The 25,250-nt window shown below is 45.6% G+C and overlaps 1 protein-coding gene across 2 annotated transcripts in view; it reads right to left on the bottom strand.

Annotated features, from left to right (window-relative positions):
* Positions 1-25,250, bottom strand: part of klhl13 (kelch-like family member 13) — a 319,987-nt gene that overhangs the window by 265,791 nt on the left and 28,946 nt on the right. Inside the window, exon 1 of one of the 2 annotated variants that reach the window (XM_072505055.1) lies at positions 7,011-7,086. The exons of the other annotated variant lie outside the window; for it this stretch is intronic. Within the exon in view, the coding sequence (XP_072361156.1) occupies positions 7,011-7,030 (20 nt within the window). The 5' untranslated portion in view covers positions 7,031-7,086. Of the gene's footprint in view, positions 1-7,010; positions 7,087-25,250 lie in introns of those variants that run through there. 2 annotated transcript variants of the gene reach the window in all.

The following is a 25,250-nucleotide window of genomic DNA, read 5'->3' as shown; positions in this document are numbered from 1 at the left end:
GACTGTGCTGTCTCAACCTGTGAGTGAGCGACGCCATCCATCACGTGCGGCAGGCGGTCAATGCTCTCCGCGACTGACTGCTGGGACTGTGCCATCGCTTTCTGGGACCGGGCCATGGCATGGTGGGACTCGGCCAGGGCCCGGAGAGCGGCGGCAATATAGTGTTGGCTCTGGCACATGGCTACCTGTGAGAGGGCAGAACTCTCCTGGGCCATGGATGACGCGTGCACGTTAAGCCCTTCTGCACGTGAGCAGAAGCTTTATTTAGTCTGCATCTGCCACGCCATCTAGGTGGGACGCTACCAGGTAGATCTCGTTGGCCTTGCAGAACCTGACCCATGGCCGAAACCGTTTCACCCATTGCCTCCACTGAGGACGCCACCCATGCGGTGTCGGCCTGGGTGGCTGCGATGAGTGGCACCACTCCCTGCTCCTGAACGCGGATGGACTCCTCCAACTGCGTGTGCAGGTCCTGGAAGATGGCCCTCATCCCGTTATTCAATCCCTCAGTGTCCACATGCATCGGTTGTCTGGGTGGGTCAAGTACATGCAGGAACCCGGGAACCGTCTGAGCGGCAACTGTTTGCTGGGCCCCTCGGCTGCTCCAAACTCCACCTGCTGCACCGGGTCGGATATGGGTTGCGCACCAGACCGTGACCCGGGAACCTCATCACTTATATGCCCAACCGAGGTGAGTGTCTCTGCGATGGTGGTTGGTGTGGGAGACAGCAGTGCCGCAAACTCGATGTCATCATCCGTTCGGAAGTCTTTATCATAGAATTTACAGGGCAGAAGGAGGCCATTTGGCCCATCGAGTCTGCACCGGCTCTTGGAAAGAGCACCCTACCCAAGGTCAACACCGCCACCCTATCCCCATAACCCAGTAACCCCACCCAACACTAAGGGCAATTTTGGACACTAAGGGCAATTTATCATGGCCAATCCACCGAACCTGCACATCTTTGGACTGTGGGAGGAAACCGGAGCACCTGGAGGAAACCCACGCACACACGGGGAGGATGTGCAGACTCCGCACAGACAGTGACCTAAGCCGGAATCGAACCTGGGACTCTGGAGCTGTGAAGCAATTGTGCTATCCACAAGGCTACCGTGCTGCCCCTTGTGTATTCTCCTCCCCATCATGGCTCGGCGCAAGCTGCATGCGGGCCATGGCATGTTGACCTCCAGGTGAATCCATGGAGTGTGTGGCCATGATGTGCGCTTCTTCACCAATGTCCGCCCTGTGCCCCTCAGTATTGTCTCTCTTTGTGATGTGAGCGTCCCGGTCCTGCGTCCCACACGGAGAGGATGGCCCTCCTGGCCGACCGACTGCCAACCTCTGGCGTGCGTCTCTGGGTGTGCCTGACGTTGGCTATGTTCCGCTGTCTCTTGGCCGAGACGGCTGGCCCTGGGGAACATAAAGATTCGGGGTTCGTTAGACACGGTGGCCCGGGTGTATGGTGGTGGTGGGTGCACAGTGTGAGGGGGGGGGAAGGGGAGCGAGGGTGCAGTGGCAGGACTGTGAGGGGGGAGGGGATCGAGGATGCTGCAGTGGGCAATGTGTGAGGGAGACGCTGACGGTTTGGGGGGGGGGGGGGGGGGGGGAGAGAAGAGTCATGCAGGGTTGTCCCACTTGATTCTGCACCTCCGACCTGGCATGTCGCGATCTCCCGGGTGGCGGATCCCCCAGCGAGGTTCAGGGCCCTCTGCTCGTGGACATTTAGCGGGTGCAGCACAGGGGAACCCCCTCCGGTTCTCAAACGCCAACGCTGGTTGTGAGCTGTCGTGTCCTGGGGTGGGGGGGGGGGGGGGGGTTGGATAAAGCATCACAATTAGGCGGGTATCATCAGGGCGTGCAGATATAAACTACATTTATCGCTCCAGGGGGGGGGGGGGGAGTAATCGCTCCAGCGAGGTCCCGCGGCTCATGTGGGTCGAGTAAATCGTTGTGCACTCTGACCACCCCCACCCCCCCCGACGCCCCAACCTCCCCCTGACCCCCCCACCACCACCCTCGACGCCCCACCACCACCCACCGATGCCCCAACCCCCCCACCCCAACCCCCCCTGACCCCCAACCCCCCCCCCCCAGATGCCCCAACCCCTCCGACCCCCCACCACCCCCCCCGATGCCCCAACTCCCCCTGACCCCCCTCCCCACCCCACTTTGCCCCCTTGTGCGAGGGGGGGGCCTGGGGGCACCCTCATGGCACTTACCCTGGCAGCCCGAGTGAGGTTGTGCAGCTTCTTTTGACACTGCTCCCCAGTCCGGGGGGTCTGCCCCACAGCACTGACAGCAGTGCCAACCTCACGACAACCCCCTCACCGCGCTGGATGGCTGGCAGTGCCCACATCTTGGGCAGAGGGGGTCCCTTCTGTGCTCCACCTCATCCAGCAGGGTGTCCAGGTCCGTGTCCTGGAACCTCGGTGCGGCTCCTCAGGGCTCAGCCATCTCTTCTTCTTTCTTCTACTCCGGGTCCTTCTGTGCGCGTATCGCGCCATTTATGACGCAGAGCCACGTCATTCGGGCGTCGCGCAGTGACAACGCGGCTTTCGCGAGACGCCCCTCCGAGTTTCTCGCGGCCCTAATCCTAGCCCATTTTCGGGCCCTGAATCGGTCGAGATCGGGGCCGTTTCGCGCCGTCGTGAATCTCGACGGCATGGGCACTTCGTCCGCGGGAGCGGAGAATCGCGCTCTATGTGTTTATTTTCCTGGGTACATTACCAAAAGGGTGCCTAGATTTCCTGGCATCAATAGAAATTGGCGGAGAAATCAGTCGAGATATACCCACAAGAGAAGACGGCCAAACAACCTTGGGCTAAGTTAGCAAAGAGCCCAAATTGTAACTTTGTAAGGGTCTGTGGCTTGCATGGAGCAGAGGTAAGGCTCTAATTTTCTTCTGATAAATTTACAGTATCCAATTATTTATTTTCCAATTAAGGGGCAATTTAGCATGGCCAATCCACCTACCCTACACATCATTTGGGTTTTGGGGGTGAGACCCACACAGACATGGGAAGAATGTGTAAACTCCACAAGGACAGTGACCCAGGGCCGGGATTGAACCTGGGACCTCGCCGCCGTGAGGCAGCAGCGCTAACCACTGCGCCACCATGCCGCTCACACAGAGGCAAGGCTCTAATATTGTATTCCGGATATCTCAATAAATGCTTGCTACAAGCAAGGCTCTGTACAGAGAATGGAACCTTCAAATTCAGTCCACCAAACGTCACACTAAAGGCAGAGAGATTTCTGTGAGACAGAAACGGATTTATGATCACAACTGATCAGAGTTTCTCACTCAGCGGGAGACTTACATTCAGCCTCCATTACTAGGCAACTGATCCTTTTCATTCCTTCGTTGGAACAGTGTACCAATGTTCACGCACATTAGATGTTGACTGCAGCGGGACCCAACTCGAGCTGCTTAATGAGCCTTGGTGCTGTACCACTAATTCCAGAATGAGTCTTTTCAATTGAGGGTTACGGGAAATTAATTGTGGAGACAAATTGAACAATTTCTGACATGCAGAGCAGTGTGTTGCTGACTCAGAGGGTTAGTAATGGGAATGTACAATTAATGTAAAACTCAAAATTAATTTTGTTGCATGAAGAGAACTAATGCGGATTTGTCATCTCTGTCCTCTTGCTGAATTCATTACTTGTTTCAAGAGGTTAAGCACATGTTGTGTAATTCTTGTCGATCGACATTTTAATTTTGGGAATAAACTACGCGTGTATGCTCAAACCAGTAAATATCGGAGAAGGAAAAGGCATAGAACCTCATATGATAGGGGAAGCAGATGATCTGCAAATTCCACAAGTTTAGATACCATTAAAAAAAAGACTCGCATTTCTGCAAGGTCTTTCATGAGTCCAGACGTGGTCATTGAACCATCTTTCTGACTCGAGAAGCAACAGTGTAAACACTGAGCCAGGGAATCTTGGAATCCACTTGACAGCACAGACGGCCAGGCGGACCATCCTGCGTTTCCAATTCGTCCCAGCTCTTGTTTCTGCCCCATCTTCCTGGAAATTTCACTGTTCAACGACATATCGAATTCCCTTTTGAAAGTAGAAACTAAATCTGCATCCACCACCTTTTCGAGTAGTTCACTCCAAATTGTAACAGCTTGCTATGTCAGGAGATTTCTCATTACCCAAGGTTCCCAATATTTCTGTTCCAATTATCTTAAAATCTATATTCCCCAGTTATCTATCCATCAAAACCCTTCATAATTATGAACACCAATATCAAATCCCCCACTGTCTTTCTCTTTCGGAGAACAACCCCAGCTTCTCCAGTATCGCCACAGAACTGAACTCCCACATCCTGGATCAGGAAATCTCTTCTGCAACCACTCCTCGGCCCAGACAGTCACACTAAAGTAAAGAGACTCCACTGATAGTTATCAGCTTTGGTTCAGCTAGGAGCACTCTGAATCAAAAGGTCGTGGGTTTAAGTCCCACTGCAGGACTTGAGCACAAAATCAAGGCTGACATTGAGGGCAGGCATGTTCATGCTGTTAGAGATGCCATGTTTCAGATGAAACGGTGAACTGAGGCCCCATCTGCCCTCTTGAGTGAGTGGCATCTTTTCCACATTTATTTTTCATCTTTTCCATCAGGCTCACCCGAGGAAAGAGCTGCGCTCCAAAAGTTCATGATTCCAAGCAAACCTGTTGGATTTTAACCTGGTGTTGTAGAACATTTGTGGTCAAGTGTTTGTTGCAAGGGGCTTTTCACAGTAACTTCATTGCAGTATTAATGCAAGCCTACTTGTGACAATAATAAAGACTATTATTACATACTTCTTTAAATGTAGGATTTGTTATTCTTCCATGAATAAGCTCAACAGAATCTCAACTCACTCTGGAAAAAGCTACATTAAAACGCAAAACAGGACGAGGAATACAAATACAAATTTTGTGAAGAGTCTTGCAATTTATTCCAAAGAATCACCACCCTCCGAGTGAAGAAATTTCTTCTCCTCTCAGTCTTAAATGTCCTAACACTTGCCTGGATGAGTGCAGCTCCAACAACACGCAAGAAGCTCGGCACCACAAATGCATCCCTTCCACAAATATTCAATCCCTTCACCACCAAAGCACAGTGGCAGCCGAGTTTACCATCTACAAGATGCACTGCAGGAACTCACCAAAGTTCCTTAGGCAGCACCGACCAAACCTACGACCACTCCCATCTAGAAAGACAGGAGCAACAGATACCTGGGAACTCCATAACCTGTTTGTTCCTCTCCAAGTCACTCACCACCCTGACTTGGAAATATATCACCATTCCATCACTGCCGCTGGTCAAAATCCTGGAATTAGGGCGACATGTGGCGCAGTGGCTTGCACTGGGAATACAGCACTGAGGACCCGGGTTCGAATCCTGGCCCTGAGTCACTGTCCGTGTGGAGTTTGCACATTCTCCCCATGTCTGTGTGGGTTTCACCCCTACAACCCAAAGATGTTCAGGTTAGGTACATTAGCCACGCTAAATTGTCCCTTAATTGGAAAAAAAAAAATAATTGTGTACTCTAAATTTGTTAAAAGAAAAAGAAAAATCTTGGAATTGCCTCTCTAACAGCATGGTGGGTGTACCTACACCCCAGATACTGGAGCGGTTCAAGAAGGCAACTCACCACCACCACCTTCTGAAGGGCAACCAAGAATGAGCAACGCACACATCCTGTAAATTAATTTTTAAAATTATTTTCTAAGTACCTAGTTATCACATCCTTTCTGAGATTTGAACATTTTCCCTACGACTGATGTCAACTAACGGGTCTGCAGTTCTGTTTTGTCCCTCCCTCCTTTCTTAGACAGTGGGGTTACATTTGCCACTTTCCAAACTTTCGGAACCTTTACAGAAACTATGGAGTTGTGAAAGATAACCTCTGATGCGTCCATTATCTCTACACCAACCTCCATCAATACTCCAGGATGTAGCCCATCAGGTCCAGAGGATTTATCAACATTCAGTCCATTTTTTTTTTTAAAGTACTACTTCTTGATTAATATTAATTTTTTTCTGGTCCTCATTTTTACTAGTCCCTTGATGCCCAAGTATTTCTGGGAGATTTTCTGACATTTTCCTCCGTGAAGAAAGACACAAAGTAATTGTTTATTTTCTCTGCCATTTCCCTATTCTCCATTATAAATTCACCAGTCTCCACCTGTAACGCACCCACATTTGTCCTTCTTAATATTTTCCTTTGCACATGCATAACAAAACAGCCCACCTTATATTTTTCGCGAGCTTGCATTCATATTCTCGATCCCTTTCTTTACCCAAGTCGGATTTCACAGACTATCTGCAGTGCAGAAGGCGCCATATGGCCCATCAAGCCTGCACCGATTGGGAACTGTTTTCTCCCGAGTTGAAAAAGGAAACTATACAGCTCAAAAAAGGGGTTATACTATAGATTGTTAAAGTCTTCATCTCAAGAATCAATAATAATTGCATTCAGGTAGAATTCACCTGATAATTTTTTGGAAAAGTTTTCATTCAAATCTAATTAATTAATTTTTAGTGCAAAGAATAGCTTTTGAATAACAAGTTGTACCAAGTAATTGTTCCTGCCACTTTGACACATTTAACCAATTCCATCATCTCATTCACCCCTCTCCCAAACCATCCCGTCTCTCCGCCCTCCCATGTTATCCCCATGTCATGCCTTCGATCCAAATCTTGCCATTTCATTCCTCATGGGGTAACTGGATGGCTCCCCCCACTTTTGCTCTCTACAAAGCCCCCTCCACCCACCCCACCCCACCCCTCCCTTTTTCCCACCGGCACAAACCATTGCCAGCCAAACAATAATCACATATTCCAGTCCTCCCAAGTGTAACATGTGCGGCAAGGCATCGCCCAAGTAAATCCACCAACCAATCAATACAGTCCAGACAGACAAACACCGAGCATTATTACAGACTGATGGGAAATTGTGCATATTCACTGGAACCATCTTCCAAAACAAAACCAAGTTTAGTTTGATACTTACTCCCCAGAGTTGCCTGCCATTTTTAATAAAACGGAAGATTCTTGAACACACAAACTGGTATACAGTCAGACACGCATGGTTGCTGAGTGACAGCTCGCAATACATATATATTGACATGGAGATATAAAAAGCCTGCTGCAGTATGATCTCAGCAAGTCATTTTCTGTTGCTAAGCTATGAGGTCACAATGGATGTTACTGGTTTTAAGCTGGTTGTCCTGCTGGCACCATATCTACCACAGCACTGCATGGGTATAGCTCATCTTTGCTGCCCGTTAAGTGATACGGCAGTTCACAGTTATGGCAGCAGAACACATGATCCATAATAAAACTACGATTCCAATGTGCTGCAAAAACTTGTAAATACATGGATTTAGTTTTTCAGGATTCCTGCACACAAAACAAATAAATGAACGCAGTGATCAATGTCAATAAGAAGGAGCTTGCATTCATATGGTGCCACACACAACCTCAGCACATCCAAAAGCCCTTCACAGTCTAGATCAAACAGAAGTACTTTGTTTTAAGTGCAGTTGCTGTTGTGATCGAGTCAAACATTGTAGCCGACTACACGAGCTCCCACATACAATGAGATAACTGAACAGATAATCTGCTTTTTCTCAGTGATATTTGGCAGTGTTTGTGACCGTATATTTACACTGGAGGAACCTACTGATCTACAGGTCACACCAGTATTGACAATGATGAATCAGCATTATCCTGCTCAACTTAAACCACACAAATATATGGGGAGTTTGTGGATGCTACCAGCGTCCTGGACGGTGTGGTAAAATGACCAATGGCCTGAATCTTAGGCCCGATACAGAATTGGACACTTTATATCAAAGCCACAGTCAGAACCACACACAAGCCTGACAGAAAGTCAAACAGCCAAACTCGAAAACACTGGACAGAAACAGATAGCTAGGGCTGTAAACAGGACATCGGAAGACAACCGGCCCCACTCAAATGGATCAATTCTTGTGGATTGCCCAGATGAAGCCCGACTTTCTGGCACCTAGATTTCCCCTATAGGCAATAAGGTTACGTGCGGACAATACATCTAAGGGTGGGCCGCTGGAGGGGGGTAAAAAGAGTTCCTGGTGTCCTGCAGAGATGCCAGGCACGACTCCCATTAGGTATTGCGACCCGTGCCCAGCGACGACATTGGCTGAGGGCCAGAGAAATCTCTGGAAGGACGCAAAGAGGGCGATAAAGACAGCTGGGCACCCTCCCAGGTAAGACTCGACGCAGAGGCAGCAGAGAAGACCCGTCGGCAGACCAGAAAATGAACGGAAGTGGCGTGTGAGATACACCTTCGCAGACATGGGCCTAGAGACGGCTGAGATTTAGAGGATTGAACCGGCAGCTCGATCCAGTTCATCAGCACGGGTAGTATTAGAATCTTGAGCAGATTACATTTGGTATAATTTGGGAGAATAACTGTTTTATTGTGGTTGTGAATAAATTTGGGTTGAATCATGGACCTGTGATTGTCCATAGTTCATCTCGCAAATAAGGGCACCTGGCTAAAATGTTTTAATAATAAACTGGTCAAAGTGTCTGATAATTGACAGAGAACACCGACCAAAGGGACAGTAAGTGTCACCAGCTGCAGAAACTGGAGTTCAAGGTTTTGGAGCTCGAGCAGCGGCTGGAGTTAATGTGATGCAACCGCAAAGCTCAGAGCTACAAGGATAGCACATTCAAAGAGTGGCCACACCGCAGCTGAGGAGCCCAGAGGCAGAAAACGAATGGGTGACACCAGGTAGTCCAAGAGAAATAGGCAGGTAGTACAGGAATCCCCTTGGGTCTTGCTCACAATTCAGTTTACAGCTTCGGATACTGGTTGGTCCCTTGGAGGAGTGAAGTCAGAGCCCAGTTTGTGGCACCACAGGTGACTGTGGTACAGGAGGGTCAGGAAGAAGAAGAGACAGTGAAAGGTGTAGCCATCTGGGATGGCCACTTCCAAAATACAAAATGGACGCTCACAAAGAATGTAGAGAAATGTGGACAATACTAGACAACAAGCAGGCACAGTACCTGAATGTATATTTGGGAAGCAGTTATCAGACGGAATCGAAACTCTGGGTCGATTAGCATACTGATGGACCATCTCCGAGGAACAAAGGACTAACACTCAGGTAGTTGATACTGTTACAGGCATCCCGGCGCCAGAAAGACACAAACAAAGCAAGGCCAACGGCCACCAAAGACACACCCAGCCATCAGAGCACCCACCCTTTTATTGGTTAAGATCGATAACAATGACCGAGAAGGTGCCCAATTAATTGGGACCAAGTTTAAGGCCCACCTAAAAGCACGCGAAGCCCCTCCAAGTATAAGAAGGAACCTCCACGAGAGATTCGCTCTCTTGGATTTGGCTCTCAGGTGAAAAGACCCATCCACCAGCATCACCAGAAGCAAGTAAGTTCAAGGTCAACGCTCGCTACCAGACGGACGGCCTTAGCTGTTCTCCTGTATCTCTTCGAACCCCAACAGCCTCAGATCCGAACAACGGCCATTGTTCCTCTGACTAAGTGGGCACCCAAAGTTAAGTATAGGCGTTAACGTCAGAGATAGTTTAGTTTATAGTACTGATGAGCATGAGTAGATTTTACTGTGTGTGTAAATAAATAGTATTGACTTCGAACTAACTAATTGGTGCATTTGCTCTTTGATCGGTATTACGGGTTGAACCTTGTGGCGGTATCGAGAGATACCTGGCAATTCTGAAAGTAAACATAATTAGGATTAAGGATGGCGACCATACTGACCGCCCATATTTATAACCAGATAAACAGAGCAACAAAGGATAGGAGATTCATTAGTTTGGGGAACAGACATATTCACACTTTTATGTAGCCTTAGACCTGACTCCACGTATGCTGCCTCCTTGGTGCCAAGGTCCAGGATGTCATGGAGTGGGATAAACACATTCTTCCAGTGGGTGGGGGGGGGGGTGTTGATCAGACAGATGTTGTGGTCTACCTTGGTACCAGTGCCTTAGGCAGGACAGGAAAGGGGAAGAGGCCCTGAAAGCAGATTTTATGAAGCAAGGAAGAAGATTGAAAAGCAGTCCAAGGTTGTAATCTCAAGATTACTCCCAGTGTCATGTGCCAGTGAGCATAGAAATAGTTGAGTAATTGACCAAATGGCTGAAAAGCTGGTGAAAGAGGAGGGCACCAGATTTCTGAAGCATTGGGACTGATGTAGATGGGGAAGCATTAGAATTCTGAGGTTTTGGGACCGGTTCTACGGAAAGTGAGACAAATAATCTCCACCTGAACAGGACTGGGACAAATATCCCAGGGGGGAACCTAGGGTGGGAATCTGAAGGCAAATTCACAACAGGGAACAGGAGATAGAAAATTAGAGAGTTACTCTGAAAGCCAGAAGCAGCACATGTTAAAAAAGGTGTTCAGTACAGGAATTGGAAGTGTTAAAAGGTATACAAGGGGGCAGCACGGTGGAACAGTAGTTAGCATTGCTACCCACAGTGCTGAGGACCCGGGATCGAATCCCAGCCCTGGGTCACTGTCCGTGTGGAGTTTGCACATTCTCCCAGTGACTGCGTGGGTTTCACCCCCACAACCCAAAAGATGTGCAGGATAGGTGGATTGGCCACGCTAAATTGCCCCTTAATTGGAAAATATAATTGGGTACTCTAAATTTATTTTTAAAAGGGTATACAAGAAGAAATAAGAAATTTACATATGGATAGGTAAGCGGGCCAAAATTCGGCAGCTGGAACTTAACTCCAATTTTGGTTGGAGAAATAAAAAGGCAAATGATCTAAATGGAGAGGAACTTCAAAATGCTTTGGTGCACAAAGTTGCAGAATGTTAGTGTGCAGGTGCACCATGGAATAAGGTAGGCAAACAGAATTTTGGCACTCATTGCTAATGGAATAGAGTATTAAAGTAGGGAAGCTGGAATAGAGGTAAGGGAGGGATGTTTCTGTGTACAAAACCTTGCTCAGACCCTAGTGAAGCTCTTTGGCCAAGATTTGGTCACCACGCTACAGGGAAGATACACCTGACTGGAGGAGGTGTAACACGGATTTACTAAAATGATATTGGGGTTTAAAGGACAAGAGCAGCAGACTGGGAACACCACCATCTGCAAGTTCCCCTCCAATCTGACTTGGAACAATGCTGTCATTCCTTCACTGTCAGTCCCTCCCTAACAGCAACTGTGGGTGTGCCCAAACCACAAGGTGGCGGCTCACCACTCGAAAGAGAATTAGGGATGGGCAATGAAATTAATCACAATGGCCGAGCCATTGGCATGCCACATCCCATGAAAGAAACAAAATCTAAATCGTGAAAACAGATGACATAAACCTGGCTTATATTTCGGTCAGTGCCACAAGGTTGAGAAATGATCCAATCAAGATGTTTAAAACAATAAAAGGATTCAATAGATGAACAGGAATTCCTTCCTCGGAAGGTGGGGGTAGTCCAGAACAAGAGGGCACAATCTCAAAATTAGAGCTCGGTCGTTGGTGGGAAAAAACAGGAAGCACTTTTTCACACACAAAAGGCAGTAGAAAATTGGAACTCTCTCGCTCTCCTCTCCCAAATGTGACTGTGGATACAGAGGGGAAATTGAGGTGATCAAGGGTTTTGGAACCATGGTGTGCAAATGGAGCCGGGGTGCATTTCACTCACCATCAAAATGAATGGTCGGACAGACTGCAGATGCTGCTTTTGCAAGGTTCAAGACAATCCCGCAATCAGTTCGACAACATCAGCAGCAGAGGAGTAATAGGATCATATCACTGAGGAGCAGACTGTATTTCACTGAATTTTGCAGTCAGTATACTGTCATCTTTTACTGCTGCAACTTAATTATTACCCTCACTCCAAGGAGCCATAAGATCATCTCAAATAGGGAATGAAAAGAATTTCACACTGGTGAAACTAAAGGGGGGTTGACAATGAGGAGGAAGAGCAGATGCAGAAGCTTTGTTCTATAGTTTCACTGTTCTGTACAGAGGCTGGAGGCATTTGATTATGACAATGATGGGAAACACAAATAAATTGCTCCCCTTTTATCTTCATCTACCAAATGACCTAAGATCGTGCAGTTAAAAATAAAGGTTTCTGCACTCCCAGGCAAGTGACAGATTTACGTTTTAATATAAATATCTGTTGTTCAACACCCAAATATACATTTTGATACCCAAGCTCACAATCACACAGATACACACACGCAGACTCAAGACAAGGGGCAGCACAGTAGCACAGTGGTTTGCACAGTTGCTTCACAGGACCAGGGTCCCAGGTTCGATTCCCAGCCTGGGTCACTGTCTGTGCGGAGTCTGCACGTTCTCCCTGTGTCTGCGTCGGTTTCCTCCGGGTGCTAGAAAGGGATTTTTCCCTTAATTGGCATAGATGTTTCTGTCTGTCTGACCAAAACATGCCTTATTAAAATCTTTAGCAGAAACCCTTCCCCATGTGACCAGGGCAATTCTCTCCTTTGTCCTCAGTTTCTTATGGTTAGGTCATTGTCAAACAATACAGTTCAGATATCACTCGTTCACGGACCAACTTTTTGCACCCATTGTTTCTGGATTTCAAGTTTGGAGTCAAAAAGGCTGCATTGAATATTGTCTTTTAAATTAGTTGGAGAAATGGGTGGCACTGTGGCACAATGGTTAGTACTGCTGCCTCACGGCGCTGAGGACCCAGGTTCAATCCTGGTCCCGGGTCACTGTCCGTGTGGAGTTTGCATGTTCTCCCCGTGTTTGCGTGGGTCTCACCCCCACAACCCAAAAAGATGTGCAGGGTAGGTGGATTGTCCTAGTAAAATTGCCCCTTAATTGGAAAAAGATAATTGGGTACTCTAAATTTATTTTAAATAAATTAGATGGAGAAATGTAGCCATTACCACAATCGTCTTTGCCAACACTTGCCAGCCATGAAAATTAGCTTAATGTTCTTACAGTGCCACATACATTGGCAATGAAGAAAAGGTCACCTGACCCCTCAACTCCATTTTGTGCGACAGGGAAGTGCCCATTTCAGGTTTATACTTCATAAGTTATGTTTACTACAATTTACATCGGTGATTTGGTGTTGGGGACCAAGTGTAATGTGTCAAAGTTCGCAGATAATACCAAGGTAGGGCAAAGTGTGCAGAGGACGCAAAGTCTGCAGAGGGATATAGATAGTTTAAGTGAGTGGGCAAGGGTCTGGCAGATGAGTACAATGTTGGTAACTGTGAGGTCATGCATTTTGGTTGGAATAATAGCAAAATGGACTATTATTTAAATGGTAAAAAAATTGCAACATGCTGCTATGCTGAGGGACCTGGCTGTCCTTGTGGATGAGCCGCATGTCCTTGTGGATGAATTGGTCTGCAGGTGCAGCAGATAATTGAGAAGGCAAATGGAATTTTCTCCTTCATTGACGGATGGAGTTTAAAAAGAGGGAGGTTATGTTGCAGCTGTATAGGGTGCTGGTGAGGCTACACCTGGAGTACAGTGTACAGTTTTGATCTCCTTACTTGAGAAAGGATGTGCCGGCACTGGAGGGGATGCAGAGGAAATTCACTAGGTTGATTCCGGAGTTGAGAGGATTGGCTTATGAGGAGAGACCAAGTAGACTGGGACTATATTCATTGGAATTTAGAAGAATAAGGGGGGGGAATCTTATAGAAACCTATAAAATTGTGAAGAGAATAAATAAGATAGAAGTAGGGAGGTTGTTTCCACTGGCGTTTGAAACTAGAACTAGGGGGCATAGCCTCAAAATAAGGGGGAGCAGATTTAAGACTTGAGTTCAGGATGAACTTCTTCACCCGAAGGGTTGGGAATCTGTGGAATTCCCTGCCCAGTGAAGCAGTTGAGGATACCTCGTTGAATGTTTTTAATGCAAAGATAGATAGATTTTTGAACAGTAAAGGAATTAAGGGTTATGGTGAGTGGGCAAATAAGTGGAGCTGAGACTTCAAAAAGATCAGCCATGATCTGAGTGAACTGTAGAGCAGGCTCAAGGGGCCAGATGGCCTACTCCTGATTCTTATGATTCATAAGTTTGTCTTGTGTGCCAAATGGGTTTCATTTCTAGCACTGTAAACATGAAAAAGACTCCCTTTAACTCTTAAATTAAATTACCAATTAAACTCTCTCACCCCAGCATCTAAGTTTCACTCTCTAATATGATGAGTGTAAGAGCTCTTTTCATAGAATTTACAGTGCAGAAGGAGGCCATTCGGCCCATCGAGTCTGCACCGGCTCTTGGAAAGAGCACCCTACCCAAGGTCAACACCTCCACCCTATCCCCATAACCCAGTAACCCCACCCAACATTAAGGGCAATTTTGGACACTAAGGGCAATTTATCATGGCCAATCCACCTAACTTGCACATCTTTGGACTGTGGGAGGAAATCGGAGCAGCCGGAGGAAACCCACGCACACACGGGGAGGATGTGCAGACTCCGCACAGACAGTGACACAAGCCGGAATTGAGTCTGGGACCCTGGAGCTGTGAAGCAATTGTGCTATCCACAATGCTACCGTGCTGCCCTACTTTCGTTCCTCAGTTAGGCTGAAGGTCATTTTATTGAAATTGCAAAGGATGGAGATTAAAATCGCAGGCAGGTAGCTGGGTTTGATGCGAGACCAAGAGTCTTATGAAAGAAGTAGTCTCAAAGGTGGACCCTGAGTGGAAGGCCCAGTTTAATAAGGCCAATGGGTCTCTCCAGAAGTAATCCTACTGCCTGTGAGTACTGAATGAATGTTCCTGCGAGAAGACCATCACCAGCTGTACACCGGTGGCTTTAATTACTCAGTGTGCTGGCAGAGTAGCCTGCTGCAAAGGATTCAACATTGAAAGCAAGGATTTGTATCTTTCTTTTCATCTAATCCTTATTATTTTTACCCTTTTCCGCCCCTGTGTTTGTTTGTCTTCTGTGTATGTAGGTAGAGGGTGGGATGGTTAAAAAGGTTGTCGTAGGTTAGCTTGCTGTTATTCCGTAGCAATTATTGCATATTTCATCCTTATTTGTTATAAATAAACAATAATTATGTTTCACTTACACACTGGTGACTGTAATTTATAGGGTAGCCAAGGGCCAAAGACTTCAAGAATTTTATACAAATATTAGTTAATTCATTTGTGTTGAGACTCCGGGTCTGTAGGGCGTGGGGCCTGTAGGGCTGGAATTGACTGCACACTAGCAGGGTATCATAACAGAAATGATACAGTGAGGAAGAATGAGGAGAGACATTTTTTACAAAAAGAATCTGCAACGCACGACCCGAGAGGGTGACAGATTCAATTGTCCCTTTCAAAAGGGAATTAGATGAGCCCTTTAAGTAAAGAAAAATCGTCAGGCATATAAGGAAAGGACAGTGCAAGCGGAACGAGCTGAAGTGCTCTTGCAGCGAGCTGGCACATATCCGATGGATTGAATGGCTTCCTTCTGTGATGTAGCCATTCATAGATTAATTCTATGAGTCAATGAGATTCACCATTTTTGGGCTGGAGAACATAAACTAGACAGAAATGCAAGTGGAATACGATCGGAAAAAAGTGCCGGGAATCTCCTGGCTTCCCAGCCAACAATTATCCTTCCACTGGTACAACAAAGAACTGATAGACTGATCATTAACGTATTGCTGTTTGCGAAACCTTGCAGTGTACAACTTGGATCCCGCATTCGCCTACAGGCCCAACACTTCAAATTCAAGTTACCAGCAATGGAACAAATTTTAAATCTTTCTAAAATCATTAATAGCAGTAGAGAACTGGATTTCTGATAGGTTAGTGACACTTGTGCAACTTTTCCACAAATTACAGCCCCTCAGGTTACAGATTTGAGCTCAAATTCCAATGCTGCTTTGATGGGCTGTCAGACAGAAGTGTTGAACAAATAGTGCAGTGTTTGAGGTCAGCAAGAGAAAAGTCTGCTTGGTCTCGGCAGCAGATTATGGAGGGGCTTGGATGTATGCTGCAATTACAGTCATAGGTTCTTGTCCAAATTCAGTTAATCATGAGCATCAGTTATTGTTCATTCCAAGACACAGAAATCTCAGGACTTTTAACAAGTGTTTTGTCACCTGCTAAATTTGCTGCCATGTTTAAAAAAATACATGTTGCATGGATAGGACTTTTGCCACCAAATATACTTAGATCAGTTGATTTCATTGGCATTACATTCAGCAAATCTGAGAACACAACCACATTTACCTGCCTCAGTTATCTTTGTGTTGCTAACACACTCACCTACTTCTGTCCCTCTTTCTCTTCTCCCTTGCCTCAAATCTTTTTGTTTGTCTGATTTTTCTTTCATTTTAAGAGGGAGATGATACATAGTATAGCGGGGAAGCACTCCCCGACATCAACAGGTTTAGGGCAGGTGTTGCAGGGAAAACTGGTTTCTGGTGGTTCCCTTTCCTTAGCCTCCCTCATATCATTTGTTCAGTCAGCCTTACATTTTCCCCTTGCTCTCACCACACCTCTTCCTATCACCCCCTCATTTCTATCACGAGCCAACCTTCTCCTGAGATACCAGAATTCCAGCACTCTGACCACCTGCATTCTTCATAGTCACTCACTTCAACGCAACTCTTAGCCACTCTTCCCCACCCACAAGAATGGAGCCTTCCTCACCCTCACCTCTGTGCTCCCTTCTGTTTCCTTTCAAAGCTCAAGTTATTTTTTCCTTAAATTTTAAAGAGGGAGAAATATGGCCTGTTTGCATTCGGTTTGTTCCTCCCTCAAAAACTAGGTATTGGAACCTCTGTCTCACAGGTTAGTATTGCCCTTTTCAAAATGTCAAGATGAGATACTCAATTGACTTCAATGTTCAACTTTCTTTTGAAAATAGAATTAAATTTAAAAGAAGGCACTCTTCATTGAATATTGTTTTTTTTTTAAATGCCAACACAAATCAACAGCTACATTTGTGGATTTTTTCCACACTGACAGACAGCCTCTGTCCTTTTACATTGTACTGTTTACCCAGTAATGATATCTCAGGAAATATTCTTGGGATTTGACTTTTTTTTTTACAGGAAGAGAAGTTATTAAGCATAATGTGCAGAACAGATAAATGAAAATAGCCAATTGTTATAGCTGACTGAATGGGAAAGGTGCACCATGGGAAATTAGGTCCACCACACATGCTCAGTCTGCACAATCTAAATTCAACTCGCCGGCAGGGGTGGGGATTGTCAAGTCTAAGCCCAGGCTTTTGGGACAGGCTAAGGCCTTCAAGCAAAAATTTCAATAAAGACATCAATGGATAAATGCAATCACATTTATTTTGAGATTTTCCTAAATTTAAGCCACCATTTTACAGATACGTAGAAAATAACTGAAAATATTTCAGAAAATATTTTGAACTCATAGAAACTCAGCAACGTACTCATTGCCAAACAGCACTGCCTCGCAGAACATACCCACTCAGACTTGCATTGTCAAGGAGTGTATCCCATATACCAAATTTTATACACAGATGGTGCTGTATCCAGTGCACATCTTGTCACACCTCAAAGAATGACGCTGTGCCTAAATTACTGTTTTATGATGATATTTCAGCCAATCAACAAGCCATTCTAGATTGTTCACTTCCAAATGAATATCTCCCAGTGAGTTCACCTGCAACATTAAATACACAGACTGCTATTTTTAAAGTCTGTTTATTTTATGTTTCATTGACTTAAATTAATTATTTTACTATTTCCAATGTCAAAATACACTTCAATTGTCCAATAACATATTGGTCCTGTAACACATTAAGGCAGTCCATTGGAGCACTATTTCATCTACGTCACTCATTCCACTTGCAGACTTTGCTTCGTGCTACACGCAAATTTCAAACCACTAGATAAAGTCTTCAAAAGGACACTTAATGGATGTAACTTAATTGAGTGTGATAGACTGAAATGTTATTACATTTGGGCTTAAGAATAAAGCATTTGCAGCAAAGAACTTTATTTGTTCTGCCATGGTCATACAACCAAACAGTTGCTTTCTCTGAGCCAGTGCCTACACATCACCCATCTGCAAGCAGTTCTTTGCCTCTGTAAAATCAATACATTTGTAATTGCCTACCTTATTACATCGTTGGTACCAGTTACTGTTGCAGATGCATTTTCATTCAAGCGGCAAAAAAGAGCTTGCATCTAAACAGCATTTGTCACAAGCACAGGACAGGCAAAACACTTCTCAGTCATTTAACTGCTTTTTAAATGCAGCCAATCATGCAGTGCAGAAAATAGGGCAACAGAAAACTCCCACAGACAGCAATGTGATCATGGCCAGGTAATCTAATTCAGTGATGTTGATTGAGGCATAAATAACTCCCCTGTTCTTTGAAAAGTGGCATGGGGTCTTATACTTTCACCCGAGAAGGTAAAAGAGGCCTTGGTTTATCATTCAGATTGCTTACCCCCCCCCCCCCAAAGTAATTATTGATGGGGAGTCGAGCATGTTATTTAACACAGATGCCGGGTCAAAATCCTGGAACTCCCTTCCCATCACATTGTGGGTGCATCTCCACCACACTGCGGCAGTTCAAGGAGACGACTCATTGCCACCTTCTCCAGGTCAATTAGGGATAGTCATCCCATGACAGAGTAAAAAGATGAGATGAACACTTGAACGAAGGAAACACTAAAGCTCGAGGAGGAAAGAGCAGAGAGGTGAGAGTAGAGCACCTCTGATGGAAAGGCCAGTGCTCTCTTTGGTTTGGCTGGCCTCCTTCAGCACTGAAATTTATATGATTTCTATTAACATAGAGTATTTGTTTTAAAAATGAGGCAAAGCCTGCTGGTTTCTCCTGACCCTATTAACTTGGCCCATCTCCCAGCTAAGAGCCAGGAATCTGCAAGCAGCTGCCAACCACAAGAACCTCTCAGCAGCAGCAATTAGTCGACAACTGATTTTAGTATAGACCTAATTAGGACACTATCCCACGGGGAATAGAGGGCCAGTGGCCTTAAAAGGGCCAGAAAGGCTAAACACAAATTTCAACCAAGCAGTGAAAAACATGAGGGCTGTGTCACTTAAAAGTCTGCTGTTATATTGGAAAGTAATGAGGGAAAAAACTCTAGAAATAGATGAAGTGGCCAAACACGTCAGCACTACTCTTTAATCACGGTCAGGTGCTTTTTTCTTTGTAGGCAACCTCCTTCCTTCCGCTCTGAGGTACAGTTAGGCCTGCTCTTGACATTCCTAATGCAGGAGCCTGAGGCAGCGAGTGGCAAGCATTCTCAGTCACTGATAGTAGGGATTTTCTGGCCAGCTGCCATGCTTTGCTGACTGAGGGCGAGCCAAATTGCACAGAGCAACATGATAACAGGGACATTTCCTGGTCGGTATGGGACAGCTAATCGGAGGCCAAATCCAGGGGTGGAGCTCAAATATATAATTATCTGGTCTCAATCGCTTGCATTGATTGACTAGTGTGCCAAAAGCAGGTAAAACACACAGCCTGTGTTTGCTGCAAAAGTCTCAATTCTCTTCAGTTAGGGTCAATTCTATTTGTATTCTAACTGGCTTTGTTTCTCTCTACCTGTTATCTCCCTTCATCTCAATTTGAGCATCTTCTTCCCATTCCTCTCTCAACAAATGTCAATTGCTGTTGCTATAGAAACCCCTCTGCAGCAGGAAACAGTGCTCAATAGCATGCTATATTGTCAAGGGTCCTCCAGGCTGTCACTTTGAAGCAATTCTATTCTTCACAGGAACAGAGGTAAACAGCAATGACTTTTAAGTTGTTAATGCTGGAAATGCACACAAGGTCCTTCGACAATCAGTGCATATGATGTGAACACTAATCAATCCCAAATTGGTAAATCCGTCTGTATCTGTTTCAATGTTAGCACTAGACGGGTGTTCAGAATTCAGAAATTAAATTGAGGATTAAGCACTGACTGCTTGTCACCATTTTCACCTGGACTTTCACGCGACCTTGAACTTTAAAGACCAATTGCTCTATTTACAGCTTTGAACAGCCATATGTTCTAATTAAATGGCGCAAATGTCCACATTGTTCTCGTACTAGCAAGGTAAACCACCGTATAAATGTGTGATGGGTTAGCAAAAGTTTCATGGTGTAGCCATCTGGGATGGCCTCTTACAAAGGAAACATGGATACTTGCAAAGACTTGGGAAATATGGCCAATACAGGATTCAGGCAAACTCAGAGCCTAAATGTATATTTGCTAACAGAGAACCAGACAGTATCGAAACCCCTAGCCGATTTGCATTCTAATGACCCATTTCCCCAGGACAAAGGACTGGTACTCAGGTATCAGATACAATTCCAGACACATTGGTGCCACTCCCTTCACCCAGGAAGCCCAAACAACCAAGGTCAATGACTGCTCAGGACACGCCCAGCCATCAAGGCACCCGCCCCTTTATTGGCTCAAGTCGAAGGCAGTAATCGAAGCCTGCAGAATTATTGGGTCCAAAGCTAAGGACCGTCCTAGAGAGCGTGAAACCCCAAAGGATAAAGAGAGACACTGCCATGTGTTCGATCCCTTTTGGCCCTGGCACACCGGCACTCTTCGGCCCGGCCTATACCTGAAGCCAACTGCAGCACCACAACCAGAAGCAAGTTCAAGATCAACGATCGCTACCAGACGGATGAGCCCAGCAGAACAGAAGTTACTTCTCCAGACCCAGCCACTCCAGATCCGAACAAAGGCCTTGTTCCTCTGACAAAGCCGGGTGCCTGAAAGTTAAGTACAGGTTGTTGTAGTGTTAGGTGTAATTTCGCTTGTAGTGTTTTTATGTTGCATGTGTGAGTTAATCTTCTGTCTAAATAAACCATTATTGAACTTGAACTAACTGACTGGTTTGATCAATATCCGGAGTTGAACCTTGTGGTGGTATCATCTGATACCTGGCGATTCCGAAAAGCAATATCACTCAATATTAAAATGGGCAACCTTACTGGTGTCCCGGGCGCAAATTGGCAACAATGGATCGACAGCAAACGTTCAGCCAGGTGCAGCATGACCTGTTATTCCTGCAAGTGTCCTCATATCCCCAATAATAAAGGATGCACCTTTATTGCTCAACATCCGAGTGAAATAACACAGGAACAGATGCAAACCGGAGCTCCTCAAACCCCTCACCTACAATTCAAGTAGATCAACTTTTTTCCCCATCTTTGATTCATATAACCTTATCGAACAAGTGCTTCCAGGCTTTACTCTGAAATGGGCTGGCTCTAATTTTAAGATCGCATCCCCTTGTTCTTGATTCCTCAGACACTGCCAAAAAAACTCCACAACAGTAGCAGCATTCCTTATATCTGCCAATACAAATATAAACAGTCAACTCTCACTCTCATATAACACGAACTGCAGTTCTACAGTAATCGATCAGTTCTAAAATCCTCTGGGTGAATGTGAAAATGCAATTAATATGTTCAGTCAGAAACATTGTACTGTTATAGCCTAAATTAAGCTGCAAACCACATCCTTGCCATCACAACACAAATACTCAACCATCACCTCTATTCTTAACCAACCTTTCGTAGCTCCATGTCACTTAATATATTAAACGGACCTCATGCCTGCAGATGATATCACCAAAGGCAGCGAGTAGATCAGGATTAATTGGGAGGGAGGGGTCCTTGGAGTCTCCAGAGGTAAAAGTGCAGAGGCAGTAAAAAATCCCATTGCTCTGGACTACCTCTGAAAAGATGAGACTCAAACCAGGAGGACAACAAAGCTGGAAAATGGAGCAGAGGTGTTGCAGGATTGTGTGCTCAATTGTAACAATACTACGCAGACAGGTTTAGATTTGATAAAGGACATTTGTAACTTTGGTTAGGGCTTTGGCAGGGTCAACAATGGAGTGGAGAGATACAAACAGAAAATTACAGACTTCTGGTGGCAGTATGTAAGGGGAAGACGAGGTGGCTGTGGCTAAGGTAGTCAATTTGAAACCCAGGGTCATGGCCCATGGGCGGGGGTCGGGAGCGTCGTGGCGTTCCTGATCGGGAGAAGTAGTGCCCAACCGTGACCGGCTTCTAAAAATGCTGCCCGCAACCGGCTTTCAGAATGCCGGCTATCCCACGCATGCGTGCCCCCTCAGCAGCGCGCAGGCCCGGAGCCCAGCGGGGCAGAACGTCTCCTCCTGACATCAGCGCGCTGACCCAGGAACAGATTTTAATATAAATCGATGGGAGTCTTCCTGCATGGAGTGGCGGCAGAAAGCAGGTCATCGTACCCGAACGTCACATGCCCTGGGCTGAAGAGAGATTTCTCTATTTTGTTAGCAGAAAACAAGCAACAGGACTGAAGAATTTAAAATGGATTGTTTTGTAATAAGGATTGTGCCAGAGACACAAACAGGCCAGAATCACACAACTAAATCTGCTGGAGAGAGCAGCTCAGAAGAATCTACAGCAGGACAAAGCAGTGGTGGTGTGAGCTGTTCAGGAGAATCCACAGCAGGACAAAGCAGTGCTGGTGTGAGCTCCAAAGTCTCTGGTGAACAACCCATTGAGAAGAAGCTGAAATTAGGACCAAAGCAGCATAAAGATGATTTTTTAAAGTATGACTTTATTAATTGTGTCAATGCAAATCAAGATGTGAAGCCCTTGTGTGATATATGTAGGGAAGTGCTCGCAAATTAAAGTTTAAAACCCTCAAAACTTCAAAGGCAATTGAAGGCCAAGCACAGCGAGTTTGAGGATAAACCTCTTGATTTTTTTCAAAGGATGCAGCGAGAACTTAAATCGTCAGATGAAGTCCTCAGCAGAAATGATACATTGAATGACAAAGTACAATTAGTAGCTTGCCATGTAACTGAAGAGAAAATGCCCCACACTGTAGCAGAGAGATTAATTCTCCCTGCAGCAATAGACATAATTCGTACAGTCCTAGATGAGAGGTTAGCTGAAAGAGTGAAATGCACAGTGGCTCGCCAAATTTGTGATATTGCTGAGAATTTAGAAGCTCAGGTTATTTCTAGTTTAAAATCAGCACAGGAGTTCTCGATACAACTGGATGAAAGTACAGACATTTCAGATTGTGCAACCTTGCTAGTTTACATAAGTATTGATTGGCATAATTAACTTGTTGAGGATTTGCTGTGCTGCCTGACATCACCAACCCACATGACCGATGTAGAGATTTATGAAGCATAGAATAGCGCAAGCGTTTTCAAACTCAGGGTCGCGACCCGCAGGGTTCAGGCAAGTTTCGATGGGTCACGGCCAAGGAGGAAAGCCCAAAGGCCGCGACCAGCTTTTAAAAATGCCTGCTGTGACAGGCTTTTGAGATTGCTGGCCATCCCGCGCACGAGTGTCGGATTAAGCAGTGCGCAGGCTCAGGGCCCAGCGGGGTGGACCGCCTCCTCCTGACATCAGCACGTTGTCCAGTGTCAGTTTTTTTCAGCAAACAACGGACTCCTTCCATCGGAAGCTATGGCAGAGCCTCTGGTGAACAACCCATGAAGAAAAAGCTGAAAACAGGAATAAAGTAGCGTAAAGATGATTACTTGAGGTATGGGTTATTAATTGTGCCACTGAAAATCAGAATTCAAAGTTCATGTGTGTTACATGCAGGGAAGCACTGGCAAATGAGCGTTTAAAGCCCTCAAAACCTCAAAGACATTTGAAGACCAAACATGGGTTAGAGGACAAACCTCTGAGTTTTTTTCAACAGATATAGTGAGATCTTAAATCATCAGCTGAAACCATTACCAGAAATGTACCATTGAATAACAAAGCAAGTGAGATCGTAAGGACCAAGCAGGCTCACCTGTCACAATAAAGGTAGGTGAAAATGGTGGGTTGTGAAGGTCAGCCGCAAAAGTCGGCAGGTTGGTAAAAATGGAACCCGGGTAATCAGTTTGAAAAACATTGGAATAGCAGTTAGAAAGTGCGGGCTCAACTGGGTTCATTGCAGAGGAATCACAAGCGATGGAGCAGCCAACATGACTGGTAAAAGCAGTGCAGTTATAATAAGGATTGTGGAGGCAGCTGGTCGGGACATTGTTTGGAGTCATTGTTTTATTCACCATGCGGCATTCCATCCGATCTTGAAGTGGTGTTGAAAGGAATTGTGAAAGTTGTGAATTAAACACAATGCACTCAATACCAGGGTTTTTGAGACTTTGTATTCCGATATTGGGGCCGAGCACACACACCTATTGTTCCACACAGAAAGTAGTACGTTGGCTGTCAAGGGGTCGGGTGTTCGTCAGAGTTTATGAACTGAGGTACCAAATCCACACTTTCCTCCTTGAGAAATAGTCCCCTCTGGTTGATTTGTTTTGTTGATGAAACTTGGATGCTAACTAGGTCTTATCTTGCAGACATCTTTTCAATTCTAAATGATCTCAAATTGCAAGGGAAGGATGATTATTGTTTTCGGCACTGTAAAGAAATCAATGCTTTCCAGAAGTCGTTGAAAGTTTAGCAAGTGCAAGTACAAAGCCAAAGCTACTACATGTTCCCCACGTTGCAAAGAAAATAGTGTTAGTAAGGGAACTGTCAATAGACTGGAAAGCCTTATTCAGTGGCATTTGGGTACGTTGAGAACAGTTTTTGCCGCTAATTTTCATAGGAGAAGTTTGAGAGAGAAGAGGCGAGTAAAAAATCCCTCGGCGTGTCAGACCCCAAGAGTCAATTATTAACTTGCAGCTGACTTCAATTGAAGAAACTGAACTTCTGCGCCTCACCTGTGACAGCACATTAAAAACATGCCACAAGTCAATGAGGAGGTCAGCACTCTGGAGTAGCGTCTCTGAGGAGTATCCGTGGTGCTGAGTAAAACAATCATTTTGTTGCCTTTGCCCTTCACAAAGATCTACATGTGCGAGGTTGGATTTTCCACCCTCACAAAGCCGAAGACAGCACATTGGAACCGGCTTAACTCTGTACCCGACATATGCATAGCCCTCTGCTCCTTTGAACTTGACTGGAGCGAGATCATGAGGACCAAGCAGTCTCATTTGTCACATTAAAGTTAAGAGAAAATGGTGGGATGCGAAGGGTAGCCAGTTGGAAAAAAAATGGGTACCGGGCAAAAAAGTTTGAAAAACACTGCGCTAGGGTGCGATGTTCTTTAGCCCTTTTCGGCCAGTTACTGGGAGTATTTGTTTAAAAACCCAATGGGGGATATGCCCAGGAAGACCAGGGTGAAGAACACTGATAGCGATAATTCATCAACTGAATCGGAGGCTTTTCGGGGCTCGTCTGTGGAGAAAATGGCGGCCGCAGCTTGTGACGCGGCCACTCTCTTAACAGCCAAGA

Source organism: Scyliorhinus torazame, chromosome 5 (genome assembly GCF_047496885.1).
Source record: "Scyliorhinus torazame isolate Kashiwa2021f chromosome 5, sScyTor2.1, whole genome shotgun sequence".
Lineage (NCBI taxonomy): Eukaryota > Metazoa > Chordata > Chondrichthyes > Carcharhiniformes > Scyliorhinidae > Scyliorhinus > Scyliorhinus torazame.
This window is presented reverse-complemented; position numbering and strand designations above follow the sequence as displayed.